Source organism: Dasypus novemcinctus, chromosome 10, assembly GCF_030445035.2.
Source record: "Dasypus novemcinctus isolate mDasNov1 chromosome 10, mDasNov1.1.hap2, whole genome shotgun sequence".
Classification (NCBI taxonomy): Eukaryota; Metazoa; Chordata; class Mammalia; order Cingulata; family Dasypodidae; genus Dasypus; species Dasypus novemcinctus.
In genome coordinates this window covers 84,894,578-84,912,220 of record NC_080682.1, presented here as the reverse complement: position 1 = coordinate 84,912,220, position 17,643 = coordinate 84,894,578, and the positions used below count along the sequence as shown (strand labels likewise).

Here is a 17,643-nt window from a genome sequence, read left to right as displayed (position 1 = left end):
TTTGTGTGTTTCTAGGAATTTGTCCATTTTTTGTATGTTTTCTAGTTTGTAAGCGTATAGTTGTCCATAGTATCCTCTTTTTTTTTTTTAGATTTATTTTGTTTCTTTATTTCTCCCCACCCCCTCATTGTTTGTATTTGCTGCTGTGTCTTTTCATCTTCTTGTTTCTTTAGGAGGCCCTGGAACTCAACCTGTCCCCTCTGATATGGGATGGAGGTGCCTAATCGCTTGAGCCACCGCTTTTCCCTGCTTCGTTATCACTCATCGTGTTTTTCTTCTTGTGTCTGTTGTTGCATCGTCTTCTTGTGTCTGTTGCATCGTCTTCTTGTGTCAGCTTGCTGCGCCTGCCCGTCACACCAGCTCGTCCTCTTAAGAGACACTGGAAATTTCCGCTCCCTGCGTTGTTGTGTCCTTCATTATGTTTTTCTTCTTGTGTCTCTTGTTGTGTCACCTTGCCACACCTGCCCATTGTGCCATCTCTCTGTCTTCTTTTGGAGGCACTGGAACCGAACCAGGGACCTCCCATGTTGTAGGCAGGAGCTCAGTTGCTTGAGCCATATCCACTTCCCTCCATAGTATCCTCTTTTGAGCTCTTATTTCTTCACAGTCAATGGTAATGTCCCCCATCTCATTTCTGATTATATTTATTTGCATCTTCTCTCTCTTTTTTTTTTGTCAGTCTAGCTAAGGGTTTGTTGATTTTGTTCGATCTTCTCAAAGCACCAACTTTTGGTTTTGTTGATTGTAATTTTTTTGTTTTTCTGAATTTCATTTATTTCTACTCTGATCTTTATTATTTCTTTTCTTTGGCTTGTGTTCAGATGAGTTTGCTATTCTTTTGTTAGTTTCTCCAGGTGTGCAATTTGGTCTTCGATTTTAGCTCTCTTTTTTGATATAAGCATTTATTTATTTATTTCTGCCCATCCCCTCATTTTGCACTTGCAGTCTGTTTGCCTTCTTTTTTAAAAAAATTAATTAATTAATTAATTTCTCTCCCCTTTCCCCTCTCTTCCCGTTGTTTGCTCTCTGTCCATTTGCTGTGTGTTTTTCTGTGTCTGATGTCTCTTTTTTTGTTGTGTCATTTTGCTGCATCAGCTCTCGGTGTGTGCAGTGCCACTCCTGGGTGGGCTGCACTTTTTTCATGCAGGGCAGCTCTCCTTGTGCATGGGGCACCCCCTTGCAGTGGTGCCCCTGTGTGGCACAGCACTCCTTGCATGCGACAGCTCTGCATGTGGGCCAGCTCACCACATGGATCAGGAGCCCTGAGTATTGAACCCAGACCCTCCCATATGGTAGGCGGATGCTCTATCAGTTGAGCCACGTCCACTTCCCTGTTTTGTTTCTTTAGGAGGCACTGGGAACTGAACCCAGGACCTCCGATGTGAGAGGGAGGTGCCTAGTTGCTTGGGTTATCTCCGTTCCCTGTTTTTTTTGTCTCTCATTATATTTTTCTTTTTGTGTCTCTTGTTGTGCCATCTTGTTGCATCAGCTTGCTGCGCCTGCCTGTCGTGCCAGCTCACTGTCTTCTTTAGGAGGCACCAGGAACCAAACCAGGGACCCCCCATGTGGTAGGCAGGAGCTCAGTTGCTTGTGCCATGTCTGCTTCCCTCCCATAGGTTTTGATAAGTTGTGTGTTTTTTTTTAAGATTTATTTATTTTTTATTCCCCACCCCCTCCTTTGTCTGCTCTCTGTGTCCATTTGCTGTGTGTTCTTCTGTGTCCGCTTGCAGTCTTGTCAGCGGCACCAGGAATCTGTGTCTCTTTTTGTTACGTCATCTTGCTGCATCAGCTCTCCATGTGTGCAGCACCATTCCTGGGCAGGCTGCACTTTTTTCACATGGGGTGGCTCTCCTTACAGGGCGCACTCCTTGCACGTGGGGCTCCGCTACGCAGGGGATACCCCTGCATGGCATGGCACTCCTTGCACACATCAGCACTGCACGTAGGCCAGTTCACCACATGGGTCAGGAGGCCCTGGGTTTGAACCTCAGAACTCCCATATGGTAGGCGGATGCTCTATCAGTTGAGCCAAATCCGCTTCCCATGTGTTCTTTTTTATTCATTTGTCTTGTGATATTTACTAATTTTTCTTGCAATTTCTTCTTTGACCCACATTATTTAAGAGTGTGTTATTTAATCTCAATATATTTGTGAATTTCCCTTTTTTTCTGTTTATTAATTTCCAGCTTCATTTCATTATGCTCAAAGAAAGTTCTTTGTATAATTTTGATCTTTTTAAAATTATTGAGACTTGTCTTGTGACCCAACATATGATTATCTTGGTGACAGATCCATGAGCACTTGAAAATAATGTATATCCTGATGGTTTGACATGTAATGCTCTATAATTGTCTGTTAGGTCTAGTTCATTTATGTTGTTTAGGCTCTTTCTTTATTTATCCTTTGTCCAGAGGTTCTATACAATACTGAGAGGGAGTTTTGAAGTCTTCAACTATTATTCTAGAGACATTTATTTTTCCCTTCAGTTTAACCAGTGCATGCCTCATGTCAGTTGGGATACCTAGTTTAGAGCCATAAATATTTTTAACAGTTATTTCTTCCTGGTGGATTGCCTGTTTTATTTTATTTTATTTTTATTTTATTATTTTTTTAATTCATTTTTTAAAAAATATTACATTTAAAAAATAAGAGGTCCTCATGTACCCCCCACCCCCCTCACCCCACTACTCCCCCCATAGCAACATTCTCCTCCATCATCATGGCACATTCATTGCATTTGATGAATACATCTCTGAGCATCGCTGCACCTCATGGTCAATGGTCCACATCATAGCCTGCACTCTCCCACGTTCTATCCAGCGGGCTGTGGGAGGACCTACAATGTCTGGTAATTGTCCCTACAGCACCACCCAGGACAACTCCAAGTCCCGAAAATGCCTCCACATCTCATCTCTTCCTCCCATTCCCCACACCCAGCAGCCACCATGGCCACTTTTTCCACACCAATGCCACATTTTCTCAATTACTAACCCCAGGGGTTCATGAATAGAATATCAGTAAGTCCACTCTAATCCATGTTCTATTCCTCCATCCTGTGGACCTTGGATTGGTTGTGTCCATTCCACATCTATGTCAAGAGGGGGCTTAGATTCCACATGGATGCTGGATGCAATCCTCCTGCTTTCAGTTGTAGGCACTCTTGGCTCCATGGTGTGGTGGTTGACATTCTTCAACTCCATGTTAGCCGAGTGGGGTGAGTCCAGTAAACCAGAGTGTAGGAGCTGAAGTCTGTTGAGGCTCAGGACCTGGCTATCATATGGTCAGTCCAGAGATTCAGATCCCCTGGGTTTATCTTAAACCCCAGCACCAACTGCAATTTTGGTAAAGTAACAGGAAAGGCTTGTGAAAAGAGATCACACCTGAGTCCAGCTCCATCACACAGAAACACCAACTCCAAAGAAGGGCCAACTGACATGGCCCTGAACTCCATCTGCCATGACCATAGAACCTGTGGGTCTCTGTAGCCCTCAGAAGAACCACTACCTGGAGTTGTATCTATATTTGTCTCTGGGACTCTGCTCAGGTGTGCAAAAGGACAACCCCTCTGATAACCTCCCAGCTCTTTTTTAGAGGCTCATAGCCATATAAACTCATTTGTCCTTTCCATTTCCCCCTTGATTTAGGTCAAAAAGCATTTTTTAACTGCTGTTATTATATGTAGACAGAGATATTCTGCTGGTCTGAGTTGAACCTTTTATTCAAGGTCATTTTCTAGTTACGTCATCAGCTGGTACTTGGTATTGATCCCTCGGCGCCAGGGAGGCTCATCCCCGGGAGTCATGTCCCATTCTGGGAGGAAGGCAACAAATTTACATGCTGAGTTTGGCTTTGAGACTGGATTGCCCCTTTTATTAATATCTAATGACCTTCTTCGTGTCTTATAACAGTTTTATATTTAAAATCTGTTTTGTCCAATATTAGTATCATTATTCCAGATCTTTCTTGGTTACTATTTGCATGGAATATCTTTTTCCAACCTTTCACTTTCAGCCTGATTGTGTCCTTACATCTGAGGCAAGTCTCTTGTAGACAGCATATAAATGGGTCATATATTTTCTTTATCCAGTCTGTCAATCTGTGTTTTTTGATTGGGGAGTCCAATCCATTAATATCACAGTGTCATTACTGTAAAGTATTAGTTACTTTGTCCATCTTATACTTTGATTTTCCATATAGTAAGCTATGATTTTTGTAATATCTTACTGTTGTCTGTCTTTTTATCCTTTCAATTACCCTCACTAATCTTTATTTCTACACTCTTCTCCAAGTCTCTTGCCCTTGTCTTTTCCTCTCAGGGTGTATCCTCCCTTTAGTATCTCTGCTAAATCTGGTCTTTTGTTAACATACTCTCTCAGTTTTTGTTTGTCTGTGAAGACTTTAACCCTCATTTTTGAAATACACTTTTGCTGGATAAAGAATTCTTGGCTGGCAGTTTTTTTCTTTCAGCACCTTAAATAAATAATACCACTTTCTTCTTACCTCCATGGTTTCTGATGAGAAGTGAGTATTTAGTCTTATTGAGCTTCCATTGCATGTGATGCATTGTTTTTTTCTTGATGCTTTCAGAATCCTTTCTTTATTTCTGTTATTTGTCATTCTCAATAGTAGGTGTCTCAGAGTAGGTCTGTTTGGTTTATTCTGTTTGGGATGCATTGTCCTTCTTGGATATGGATATTTATGTTTTTCTTAAGGGTTGTGAAGTTTTCAGTCATTATTTCCTCAAGTATTCTTTCTGCTCTTTTTCTGTTCTCTTCTTCTGGGAAACTGATAACACATATGTTTTTGCATTTTGTATATGTCATTCAGTTCCCTCAGACACCTTGTTCCATATTTTCCATTCTTTTCGCTTTCTCATTTCTTTTCAAGTTCAGATGCTTGGTCCTCCAATTCATTAATCTTGTCATCCACCATTTCAAGTCTGTTGTGTATACCTCTAATGCATTTTTAATCTCATCCGTCATGTCTTTCATTCCCATAAACTTTCTTACTTCTCTTTGCAGGCTTTCAGGTTGTTCTTTATGCTCACCCTGTGTCTTCTTAATAACCTTTATCTCTTTAGTTATATTTTCCATAACTCCTTGAGTTGATTTAGGAGATTCGTGTGATTATCATTCATTAGTTGTCTTAAATCCTGTGTCTCATAGGAATTTTTGGTTTGTTCCTTTGGCTGGGCCATCTCTTCCTGTTTTTTAGTGTGGCTTATAATTTTTTGCTGATATCTAGGCATCTGAATTTATTCTGATGGTCAGTTTCTCTCTCTTGCTAGTAGTTTCATTTCATGGCTTTCTTTTGATTTTTGGTTCAACTTATTTTAAGTCTTTAAAATTGCCCAGCTTACGTTATCAAAATTGGCCAGGAACTCACTAATGGGGTACAGATCTGACCCCAGGGGTCTGGGATGAGAGACTCCAAAAAGCATTTTTCCTCCTTGCAGTTTCCTAGCTGGGCCATCAGATGGCCCTTGTCAGTGAATGTTTTCATGGAGGTCTTTCTTTCAACCTCCAGTTGTCTGTGATTCTGGTCTGGCCAAATTCACTGAAGAGAAACCACTCTCCATCCTCTACCCACCCTCCCTCTTCCCAGGGAGGAAGATACCCGTTCCCCTCTTAGTTGGCTGCAGTAAGCCATGGGTTTTATTGAAGCTGTTTTTCTTGAAGGTAGGGGTTGGGTTCTGTTCCTTGCTGGTGGGGCTACTAACTCATGGTGTTTGTTTTGGCTTCTTGATCTCTCTGTTCCTCATCCTCCTGGATGATGGACAGCACTCTACTGGATTATAGATTTCCAAAGTAGCTCCCTCAGATAGCTTTTTATCCTTTCTCTGTTTTTTTTATGAGAGAGTTGAGCCCTACCTACTTAGTCCAACACCATCTTCCCGGAAGTCCTTCTAAATATAACTTTATTAATTGAGCCATTAAAAGTGTTATACTTAGAGCATATATTTAGGAAGTGGTTATTGGCTAATATAATTGATTAAAATGGAAGCCTGTAGTTAAATTGATTAAAATAGAAGCCTGTAGTCTTTCTGTTTTTCTTGGCTTATATACTGCATATTTTGAACTGGTTCATTGTAATTTTTCCCCATTCCTTTTTAGGTCCAAGACAACTTTGACAAGATTGAATTCAATAGGATGTGTTGGACCCTGTGTGTTAAAAAAAACCTCACAAAGAGTCCCCTGCTTATTACTGATGATGATGCATTTAAAGTATGGGTTATTTTCAACTTTTTATCTGAGGACAAGTATCCATTAATTATTGTACCAGAAGAGGTAAGGTGTGCCTTTGGGTAGTTATTTTAATGGCCATTTTGGCATTTAATAGACTTAATGTAGAAGTATTTGTATTAATTTAGTGTAAATATGGAAGGTGTTCCTGGTCTAATGTTTTTTGGATCTGAGGCACAATAGCTTAAATCCAGAAAAGTCCCAAAATTAGTTATTTGGGAGCATGTCACAGGGTGGAACTCTTTTTCTCTAAATTGCTGTAAATATAGAGGACGCTATCCTCATGGCCAAAGAGTCTTTATTTAGTTAAAGTCAAAGCATAATTTTTTGTCTACTTGCATATTGGCCAAACCATAAGAACTGGTTGAGTCATGATATATGTGAAACACATATGCTCCAGAATGTTGTTCTCAAGGCTGTTTTATGTAAGTAAATAAAATTTTTGCTTCAATATTGAGGATGATGACTTTTTGCTGTACTTTTCAAAGTAAATGAAAAAGGATATCTGCTTGTTTTGTACTATGTTATTTTCCAAAGGAAAAAAATATATAGGTATATGGTTTTCTGTGCTCTTACTGCCTTAATAGTACATGTTTATTACAATAGAAAAGACAAATACTCTGCAAAAATTAAAATCAGCTATAATTCCCCACCTGAAAGTCATTTGTAATACCTTAACTTGGACAAATTATTTAACTTCTCTAAGTTCTTAATTTCTTCATCTATAAAATAGGACTAATAATAGTGCTTACTCTAAGAGTTATGAGGTTCATTATTTAAAAGTCTTAGTTCAATGCTTGGCATATAATATGCACTCAGTAAGTAGTGGTTCACGTTGTTCATTTTTGCCTATCCTGCTAACATCAACACTGAGTCTAACCTATGATTTATGATTTTTGTTCATTTTAGGAGAATAATTGAATTCTATTTATAAATTCACACTATAATATTTTATTTAAAATCACTAAGCATTTATTGATTATCTACAATAAAGCACCAAAGGGAATATAAAAGTAAAAAAGATTACTTCCTGCCTTCAAGGAATTTACAGTCTGTTCGAGGAAAAAAATAAGTCAAGTGTAATTCAAAGCAGTATGGACTACTTACTATAAGAGGGATGTAAATGCTATATGCATACTGAGAGAGGACAGATTTACTCCGCCTTGGGGCAAAAGAGAGGCACTGTAATCTAATGGTTAAGAGCAGAATCTTATTTTTGTGACAAAGGACTAGATAATAAATATTGGAGACGTAGCAGGCCATGGAAGCAAAGGGCATGTTCTGAGAGAATTGAGACATCCAGCTTGACTGGGTTACCTTTCAAGATACTTAGTTGGAAACAGCCCAACTAGTTGATTTAAGCCAAAAAGAAATTTTTAAAAAGGATGCTAGGTCTCACAGGATCTCCAAGATGGCTGAAAAACCAGGTGTGGAGGTTGTGCAGCCTGGAACAATACTGGCTATTCCAGTGAGGAACCATGAGGAAAGTGTTGCCTCTGCCACCAGGGGTAGGTTTTGCCCTTACATTCCAGAACGCCTCTGACCTCAGACATTGGGTGTTGCCCAGAAACTCATATCTTCTTGAAACTGTTCTTACCACTAAGGAGAATTCTCCTTGGTGCCATTCTCGCAGTTCACAGTCAGGGGATGATGCACTGAATTGGTAGGGCCCAGGTCAGACATTGTGTCCTAGTTGTAAAGGAAGCTTGGAAAGGGAATACTTGTATTTTCAGCATCTACACTGGGACATTTTTTTTTTTTTAAGTTTATTTATGCCACCCTCCCCCCCTTCCCCGCCATTTGCGCTGCTATCTTTTCTCAGTGTCCGTTCGCTGTGCATTCTTCTGTGTCTGCTTGTCTTCTCTTTAGAAGGCACTGGGAACTGATATTGGGACCTTCAGACATGGGAGAGAGACACTCAATTGCTTGAGCCACCTCAGCTCCCTGGTTTGTGGTGTCTTTCACTGTCTCTCCTCTGTGTCTCCTTTTTATTGCATCATCTTGTTGCCCTAGCTCATCCATGGGCCAGCTCGCCATACTGGCCAGCTTGTCACGTGGATCAGCTCGCTCCCGAGGAGGCCTTGGGAACCGAACCCGGGACCCTCCATATGATAGCCCAGTTGCTTGAGCCACATCCGCTTCCCTGGAACATTTTTCTACATTCCCCAGACATGAGAAGAGGAGTTAGATACTGGCCAGTCAGAAAGAATGAAATATGTTTATTCTAACTGAAATTTGATATCTGTGAAGAAGAGTGGTGGAGATGAGACTGGAAAGAGTTTTGACTATTCTTTTTACAGTGGGAAGCTTTGAGCCGTTGATGGTATTTGAGCAAGAGAATGATAGGTGGCTAGATGAAATATGGAGAGATGGGAAATGGGAAGTTGAGAAGGTGTGTGGTATTGAGGAATGAAGTATAGTAGCGTCAATGAGAAAGGAAAAGAAGGCCAGATGGGTGGGACATAAAAGTCATAGGACCAAGTGTATAGTGCCTGGCTGTAGGAAAGTTTAGACAAGTTTCAGTCCTGGACAACTGAAAAGTAATTCAGTATGGTCTTTGGAAACAGACTGTCTGGTTTGAGTTATGACTCTACACCTTATTAGCCTTGTGACCTGGGACAAATTACTTAATTTTTCTCTTTGGGTTTCCGTAGCTGTAAAATAGTGATGATAGCTATTTTCTTCATCAGGCTCTTGTGAGGGTTAAAAATGTTGATGTTTGTGAAGTAAGCATAGTACTTGGCCCCATGTTATGTGCTCATCTGATGTGTGTGTGTGTGTTGTGTGTATGAATGAATGACAGGATGGTGAAATAATTGGGGATACGATATTTTGCTGATGGGTTTGGTATAGATGGCCTTATAGGTGAAATATCCTAGTGGACCTACACTGTAGTTAATCAGAAGTGCACATCTGGACTTGGGATAGGCCAGGGCTGGAGATATAGATTGGGAAGCCTCAGGCATATAGGTTAGATCAGGAAGAACGTAGTGGGAGAAATGAGGGCTGAGAATAGAACCTTGGAAACTATTTTGGCAGCAAGAGAAGCCAGTGGGTTTGGTAAAGGAGGGTGGATTGACCAGTTTGTGAGGTGGGAGGAGAACCAGAAGAATGTTCAGTCATGGGCACCAAAGAAAAAAAGTTCTAGGAAGCAGAAAAGCATTTACTGGCATTAGATATTACTAAAAAATTAGAGGGTTGTGAGTTGAGAAGTTGCCCTTGTATTTAACAGGTTGTCATTGGTAAACAAGGAGAGGGCAATTCCACTATCGTGATGGGATAGTGAAATTTCTTTATGGTTTCTTTATGGTTAACAACAATGATGTAATCGTGCATGTTTGTTACAGGGGAAATGAGGAATAAAACACGCGGAGAATTTTGGACAGAGTTTAATAAAGAGACGTACGGAAGGAAATGAAATATCAGTAGGTGTAGAAAAGATAGTCTGTTGGTTTTTTTTTTTTTAAAACCTTGCTGCTGCTTGGAAGAATTAAGTGAAATAAACTCTCCAGTATTTTCTTTTTTTAAGATTTATTCTATTTCTTTCTTTCCCCTTCCCCCCCTCCATTGTCTGCTGTCTGTGTCCATTCACTGTGTGTTCTTCTGTCCGCTTGCATTATCAGGCGGCACTGGGAATCTGTGTCTCTTTCGTTGTGTCATCTTGCTGCATCAGCTCTCCATGTGTGCGGCGTCACTCCTGTGCAGGCTCCACTTTTTTCATATGGGGCACAGAGCTTGCGCGTGGGGCACCCTTATGCCGGGGCACCCCTGCATGGCACAGCACTCCTTCCGTGCATCAGCACTGCGTGTGGGCCAGCTCACTACATGGGTCAGGAGGCCCTGGGATTGAACCCTGGACCTTCCATATGGTAGATGGACACTCTGTCAGTTGAGCCACATCTGCTTCCCAGTCTTATTACTTAAGACATTTAATAGTTACCTTCAGTGTTGCAAAATTTATTTGTGTTCTTTTTGGAACTGGGGCATAAGGGAATGTGGATCTCTTACCCTTGAAGTTTTGATTCTTTCCATCACTAAAATGTCCATGGTATTTTTTAAAGTGACCTTATCTTGATCTTAGAACTGGAAATTAGTGAGAAAGGAGACTTAACCATATTCTCTCAGGCAGCACTTGCTTGATGTGGAGAACTTAACCATTGGCTTTAAGTCATCACTGAGCCGTAAGCTGTGGAGGGAGCCAGTCAGCATTAGCTTCCTGACTCTCTGCCTAAGAAATTCAAAATTTCTGTTCTGGTGTCCTGAAGAACTGGGATCCACATGAAACATGATGTGTACCCATGACTATCTTTTCTGCAGCCCCAACCCCAGCCAGGCCTCCTTAGCATGCTAACCTTCATCTTTGCAGGGAGACTGGAATGGCTTGGTTCTTTTTGAAAAGAAGTTCATCTTATTTGAGAAGGGAACACCCTCTTTGACTTGTTAGAATAGCAGCATACCTTGTCATGTTATTGTTTGGATTTATTCTCTACTTGGTGTCTGTAACTCCCTCAGCATTTCTTCTGGTTAGAAGTAGAATTAGAGTTAGTTTTACAGATTATTCTTCTGTGACCAAACTGCTTGTGTGGGGAAAGAAGGAATCATCTGGAACAGACTTAGGTGGCATTGCATTGTTTAGATGCTGAACCATCCTCCTGAGGATTAAAACATGGTCATTTTAAATTTTAGCCTCATGCTTATTGAGCTCTTAGCACATCTCCTGGCCTTTGGCTAAGTACTATAAACTGAAGGTTGTTCTAGAATATTATTATTTCTTGAGGTGGCCATTTTCTTTTTGCTTCCTTTCTAAATATTTTAGTAACTGTTTAAAAACTTTATTTTGAACTAATTTTAGACTTACAGATTTTAATAAAATTTAACTTGAAAACAGATACGTTTCAGAATAAATTAATTTGGCATGAGCATATACCTGGATTTAATTTGTAATCCCAATGACAGTTTTTATGTTTTATAAATTTAAAGTAATTTTTACATTTCCAATAATCCACCTATTACAATGATCATTTGCATTTTGTTTAAATCTAGGGTGTTTTTTTCAGAGAGGTTTCCCCCCAGCTTCTATTGTTTTCATATAATGAGCTTTATTTTTAAAGAAATTTTAGATTACAGAAGTTGCATCAAAAATATAGAGGATTCCCATATACCCCACCTCTTCCTCCTCACTTTGTCTCCTATCAATAATATCTTACATTTGTTACAATTGATGAACAAATGTTGAAGCACTGCTGCTTACCAAGGTCTGTAGTTTACACTTTATACCATACAATTTTATAGGTTTTGTCAAAATGTGTGGTGGCCTGTATCTGTCATTGCACTATCATGCAGAACAATTCCAATGCCCTAAAAATGTCCTATGTTCCACCTATTCTTTGTCCCCCTCCTCTCAGAACCACTGTCTTTATATTAAGGTTGCAAGTTCTTCCATTACTACAATAATAATAAGTCTACTTCGGTCCATGGTTATATTCCCCCCTTATGCTCTTCATTTCTCAGTCTTGAGGATTTTGGGATGGTGATGCCTGTTCTGCTTCAGATTGAGAGGGGAGGGGGTTCAGCTTCTGTGAATACTATATAAGGTACAAATAATAGTGACAGTTGTATAAGTAACGTATGTAGTATAAATAATGTTTGTTTTTGACTCAGTCTTCCATCACCTGAAAAGTTGTGTCAAGAATGTTAAGTAGGGAAACGGACTTTGGCCCAGTGGTCAGGGCGTCCGTCTACCATATGGGAGGTCCGCGGTTCAAACCCCGGGCCTCCTTGACCCGTGTGGAGCTGGCCCATGCGCAGTGCTGATGCGCGCAAGGAGAGCCGTGCCACGCAAGGGTGTCCCCCGCGTGGGGGAGCCCCACGCGCAAGGAGTGCGCCCCGTAAGGAGAGCCGCCCAGCGTGAAAAGAAAGTGCAGCCTGCCCAGGAATGGCGCCACCCACACTTCCCGTGCCGCTGACAACAACAGAAGCAGACAAAGAAACAAGACGCAACAAATAGACACCAAGAACAGACAACCAGGGGAGGGGGGGAAATTAAATAAATAAATAAATCTTTAAAAAAAAAAAAAAAAAAAAAAAAGAATGTTAAGTAAAGGGTGCAGATGTGGCTCAAGTGGTTGAGTTCCTGCCTCTTACACGCTCAGTTCCTGGTGCCTTTTAGAAAGAACAAAAAGCAAAACAACAAGCAAAACAAATAAAAACATCAGCTTGGGGGAGCTGAGCTGATGCGCTCGGTGGTTGAGTGCCAGCTTCCCACACAGGAGGTCAGGGGTTCAATCCCTGGCCCTTGTACCTCAAAAAAAAAGAAAGTTAAATAAATATTTAAGTGGCTTTTGGTAAGGTTAAGGTATTTCTATGACATAGATGTTGAAAAATAGCATTTCCCCATTTGAGATGGTTCTGTAATTTTTGTCAGGTAATATTCCTGAAAATGTGTTGTAAAGTATAGCTTTTACATTAGTATTCATTTCCACGGTCCAGAATAAAACAGGATGAGTTTGTTTGGGCTTTTTTTGGGGGGTAGTTTTTTTATTTTTAAACCAATCAATTTCATTGATACATATTAATGAAGCATACAATTCATCCAAAGTGTACAAGCTATGGCATTTAGTATAATCACATAGTTGTGCTTTCATCACTTCAGTCATTATTAGAGCATTTTCATAATTTCAGTAATAATAATAAAAACCAAACAAGCAAGAAAATTCCTCATCTCTCAATCTCTCTATGCTTCCCCCTTTTGTGGGCTTATTTTGAAGATTTGCCTTGAAGCTACTAAAAATCAAACTTGAAATAGTTTTAAGAGAACCTAAATGAAATGAAACTTGAATTGTTGTTAAGCTAATAAAGGCCCCTTTTAGTGGTAACAGGGAAAACATTTTTAAAAATATAAGTTTTAGAGCTGGAGGCCTTGAAAATCACATGCTGCTTGAAAGTTTATTCTTTGTTATTTTTGGGGAAACTTGCTTGGAAGGAGGAAGTAAGCTGCTTCCTGAAACTGAATGAGCTCTTAGAATTGACGCAGGCCACTTGAGACTAACAGAGCAGCACGTGATTTAGTATTTAGTATAATTGAATGGTAGAGAATGCAAATGTTTTTATCTCCTTGACGTAATATAATGAATCAAAATGTCCCTAAGTTGTTTAGTTATAAGTCTATGATTGTGTTTAAAGTCAGTCTAGGAATCGAACCTAGATTAGGTGTCTAGTACAATCACTGGGAATGCTGAGCAGATGCTGGGTGTTGGTGACAACTTCAGAAGGGTTGGGGAAGGCACCTTCAGAAAGGTACAGGATGACTGGAAAGCTGCCCCTAGAACTGAGTTTGCTACTTCCAGGAGCTTTCTAAGTTACCAACATTATAAAAGTGCGTTTTAATATATAAGGAACCTGAAGCTTGGAGTGACTCTGAGTATGAGGGGCTTGGGTTCATTCACAGTGCTGGACAAGAAGAGCTAAGGCCCGGTTTCCCTGACTGTAGTACAAAAATTTGTCTCACCCACATTTAGTACTCCTATGCATACATGTGGCCATATGCATATGCTTTATTTGACATTATTATTAAAACTTCTAGTTGTGCCTATATTTCCTTTACCCCAGGGGTCCAGACAGCCTGGGCTCTTCTTTTGTTGCCTAATGGCAGTTGAACTTCTGTACATGCTAATGCCACTGTTATTTTACTCTGAGCAATTATTTATCTTACCTTTTGACTCTTTCTTTCTTGCCTGTCTTTTATTACTTCTTGACTTTACTCTTTTTTTTTGTCCCTTCTTCTTTGAAACTTTCCTTTCTCTCCTTCTCTCTTCCCTTTCCTTCTTAATCATTTCCGTTTTCTCTCTTCTACTATCTGTCCTTGTATACTTCTATTTAAGAGCCAAGAAAATAACTAGTAATACCTGGTAAGCTCAATAGTAAAACTGATGACATACCTTTCCATTGAAGCATGGAAAAGTATAGTAAATGGGTAAAAATAAAGAGAAAAGAAAAACTTTTGTTTTTCTCTAACAAGTGAATATTTGCTGAACATCTACCATGTGCCAATTTTAGGGTATAAGATAGTCTCCATCCTAGAGCACTTACAATATCCCATCAAATTAAATTGATAGAACTTTTGCTAATTTTTAAACTTGTGATATATTTGTGACTATGCATTTCTTTGAAAAATGTTTTTCCCATTGTTGGCATTCTTTTTCTGTTAAATGTTATTTCATAAACAACATTATAACAAAATTAATGGAAATGCAAAGAAGAGAAAACAAGTTAACCCACCATCCTATCCATAACAAACTTACTGATTCTGTGTTTCCCTCTCGTGTTTGTCAGAATACTTCCGTAATCTTTATGTAGTTGAAATCATAGGTAAATTTGATTTTCTATTCTTGTTCACTTTGGCATTTCATAAATGCTTTCTTAAATTTAATTTTCAGTGGTTGAATAATATTCCATACAGTGCAGAGGGGAAATAACATTGATGGAATACCTACTATGTGCTAGGTACTGTGAAAAAATGCTCTGTATTTGTCTCATTTTATCCCCATAGTAATTCTCTATGATGAGGGTTATTGTGCCCATCTCCTAGATTATAAAATTGAGGCTTAAAAGTAAGTTAAGTGAGGCCAAGACATTAGCTTAATTCATTCCAGTTTAGCAAACACTAATTGAGCACAGCTATATTCTAGGTATCATGCTGAGTTCTGGAGAATCAAAGATGAGTGGAATATGCTTCCTTCCACAAGAAATTCAGAGAATGGTCGGGAAGCAAATAAATAAAAAGATAATTAAAATAGCGTATTCTAAATGCAGTGACATAGAAGAGGAACACCTGACCTGGATTAGGGTTAATCAGAATAGATTTCCTAGAGCACTGTTTCTTGAACTTTAATGTACACATGGAAGTACCTGGCTGGGGTTCTTGTTAAATGCAGATGCTGATTTTTGGGTCTTTGGTGGAGTCTGAGATTATTCCTTTTTAACAAGCTGCTGGGTGATGCTGATGCTGCTTATCTGCATACCTCACTTTGAGAAGGAAGATCCTAGAGAATGTAGGACTTGGGCAGTCCTACCATTTAGTTGGTTAGAGAATTGGGGAAAGGTGTCTAGATAGAGAGGACTGCATGAAGAATGGCAGAATGGCATAGAAGCATGGAAAACTATGGTAAGTGGGTAAACTACTTATTGTTGATGGCAAGGGTTAGCAAACAAGGTCAGAATTGTTCTTACATTTTTAAGAGGTGGGAGGGGGAGGAAGAAAGACGAGGAAGGAGGAGGAAGAGATGAAGGAGGGGAGGAGACAAGGGGGCTGGGAGGAGGAGGAGAGGAGAGGAGAGAAAGGGGACAGGGAGAGAAAGAGGGGAGAGGGAGAAAAAGAAAAACATGAGACGGGGATGCACAAAGTCTAAAATATTTACTATCCAGCTTTTTACAGAAAAAATTTGCTAAGGGAAGTGGATGTGACTCAACTAATAGAGCTTCTGCCTACCATACAGGAGGTCCAGGGTTTGGTACCCATCTCCTGGCCCATGTGGTACTGCTGCATGCAAGGAGTGCTGTGCCACGCAGGGGTGTCCCCCACGTAGGGGAGCCCCATTGCTCAAGGAATGCATCCTGCAAGGAGAGCCACCCCGCACGAAAAAAAATTGCAGCCAGCCCAGGGGTGGCGTTGCACACATGGAGAGCTGACAGAGCAAGATGATACAACAAAAAGAGACACAGATACCTGGTGCTGTCTGACAATGCAAAAGAACACAGAAGAACACACAGTGAATGAACACAGAGAGTAGACAACGTGGGGTGGAGCGGGGAGAGAAATAAATAAAAAAGAAATCTTCAAAAAAAAGTTTGCTGATTTAGAGTATTGGTGGAGTGTAAAATCTGAGGTGAGGCATTAAGGAAGACCTGTTAGAGAATGCAGGCAAGGGTATGATCATCAAGGAGTGCAGAGGAGCTTGGCCTGAATCTTTGAGGTGATAAGGAACTAGGGAATGGGAGTGACAAGGTCATGCTTTTGTTTTAGAAAAGTCCCTCTGAGCAGAATATAGAACCGAGGGTGGCAGCATTGAAGGCAAGAATACAGCTAGAAGGTCTGAGTAAAGGCAGATGGAGAAGGAAGGCACCTAACTGAGAACTGTCTGGGATAAAGTTTTTCATTTTCTCTTTTGTTCAGTATTCATTATATTTGTTTTACTAAATAGTATGGTTCATAAAACCAGACATATAAATCAGACAACTTCTACTTAAAACTAGTCCAACTGAGTGGGTGGGGCTGACTCCCCATCCTTCTTTCTATGTCTGTGGAGTTGGAACCTTATCAGACGGCACTAATAAAAGAAACACAATTTGTTGTAATTGGAGAAAAATGGCTATTTGAATCTGACTTAAAGATATTTCAATAATGTCCACGAAATCTTGTGTACCTATATACTTGAGTGACATCTGAATGCTTTGCAAAAGTATATGGTTAATGAGAGAAGCAGAAGGTGCTTTAGATGCCACAGTATCTATTAAACAAAACAAAACAATTTACAAAAAAAAGTACTAAATGGTACTTTAAAATACATCATCATTTGGTGAATATATTTGTGCATAGTCCAAATCATGGGGATTTAGGTATTTAAAAGTGACATATTGCTATCCAGAGGTGCAGAAGCAAGTTCACATAAATAAAACAGAGTGGCTTCACTAACTTCAGCTTCAGTCAGTGGTTCCAGGTTAACAAATTTACTTTAGGTTGGTTCTGGGTCCAGGCTGCTAACCAGAAGCACATCACCTATGGATTTATCTATATAAGACATAACTTCTGATGATCCTGCACTCCCTCTTTTATCAGTAGAAGTGGGATTCCCATCAAGAGTGCAAGAAGTAGAAAGGCAGTCTATTTCATTCTCTTTTTCATTTTCTTGACTGCAACTCATAGAAAGATACACATCTTTTTTTTTTTAAGATTTATTTCTCTCCCTTTCCCCCCTCCCCCATTGTCTGCTGTCTGTGTCCATTTGCTGTGTGTTCTAATATGTCTGCTTCCATTATCTGGTGGCACTGGAAAACTGCATCTCTTTTTGGTTGCATCATCTTCCTTTGTCATCTCTGTGTGTGTGTGTGGTGCCACTCTTGGGCGGGCTGTGCTTTTTTCATGTGGGGCGGCTCTCCTTGTGGGGCGCATTCCTTGCGTGTGGGGCACCCCTACATGGGAGTGCCCCTGCATGACATGGCACTTCTTGTGCACGGCAGTGCTGCACGTGGGCCAGCTTAGCACATGGATCAGGAGACCTGGGGATTGAACCCTGGACCCTCCATATATATGGTAGATGCACGCTTAATCAGTTGAGCCACGTCCGCTTCCCAAGATATACATCTTATATCATGACTCAGCACACATAGACATACACCCACTCAA

General features: G+C 40.1%; 1 protein-coding gene across 2 annotated transcripts in view; it reads left to right on the top strand.

Moving 5' to 3' along the window:
- The window catches only part of SWAP70 (switching B cell complex subunit SWAP70), a 95,872-nt gene that overhangs the window by 43,384 nt on the left and 34,845 nt on the right, over nucleotides 1–17,643 (top strand). For both annotated transcript variants that reach the window (XM_071218214.1, XM_004470242.3), the window contains one exon: nucleotides 6,114–6,287. In XM_071218214.1, coding sequence (XP_071074315.1) covers nucleotides 6,114–6,287 — 174 coding nt within the window. The remainder of the gene's footprint in view (nucleotides 1–6,113; nucleotides 6,288–17,643) is intronic.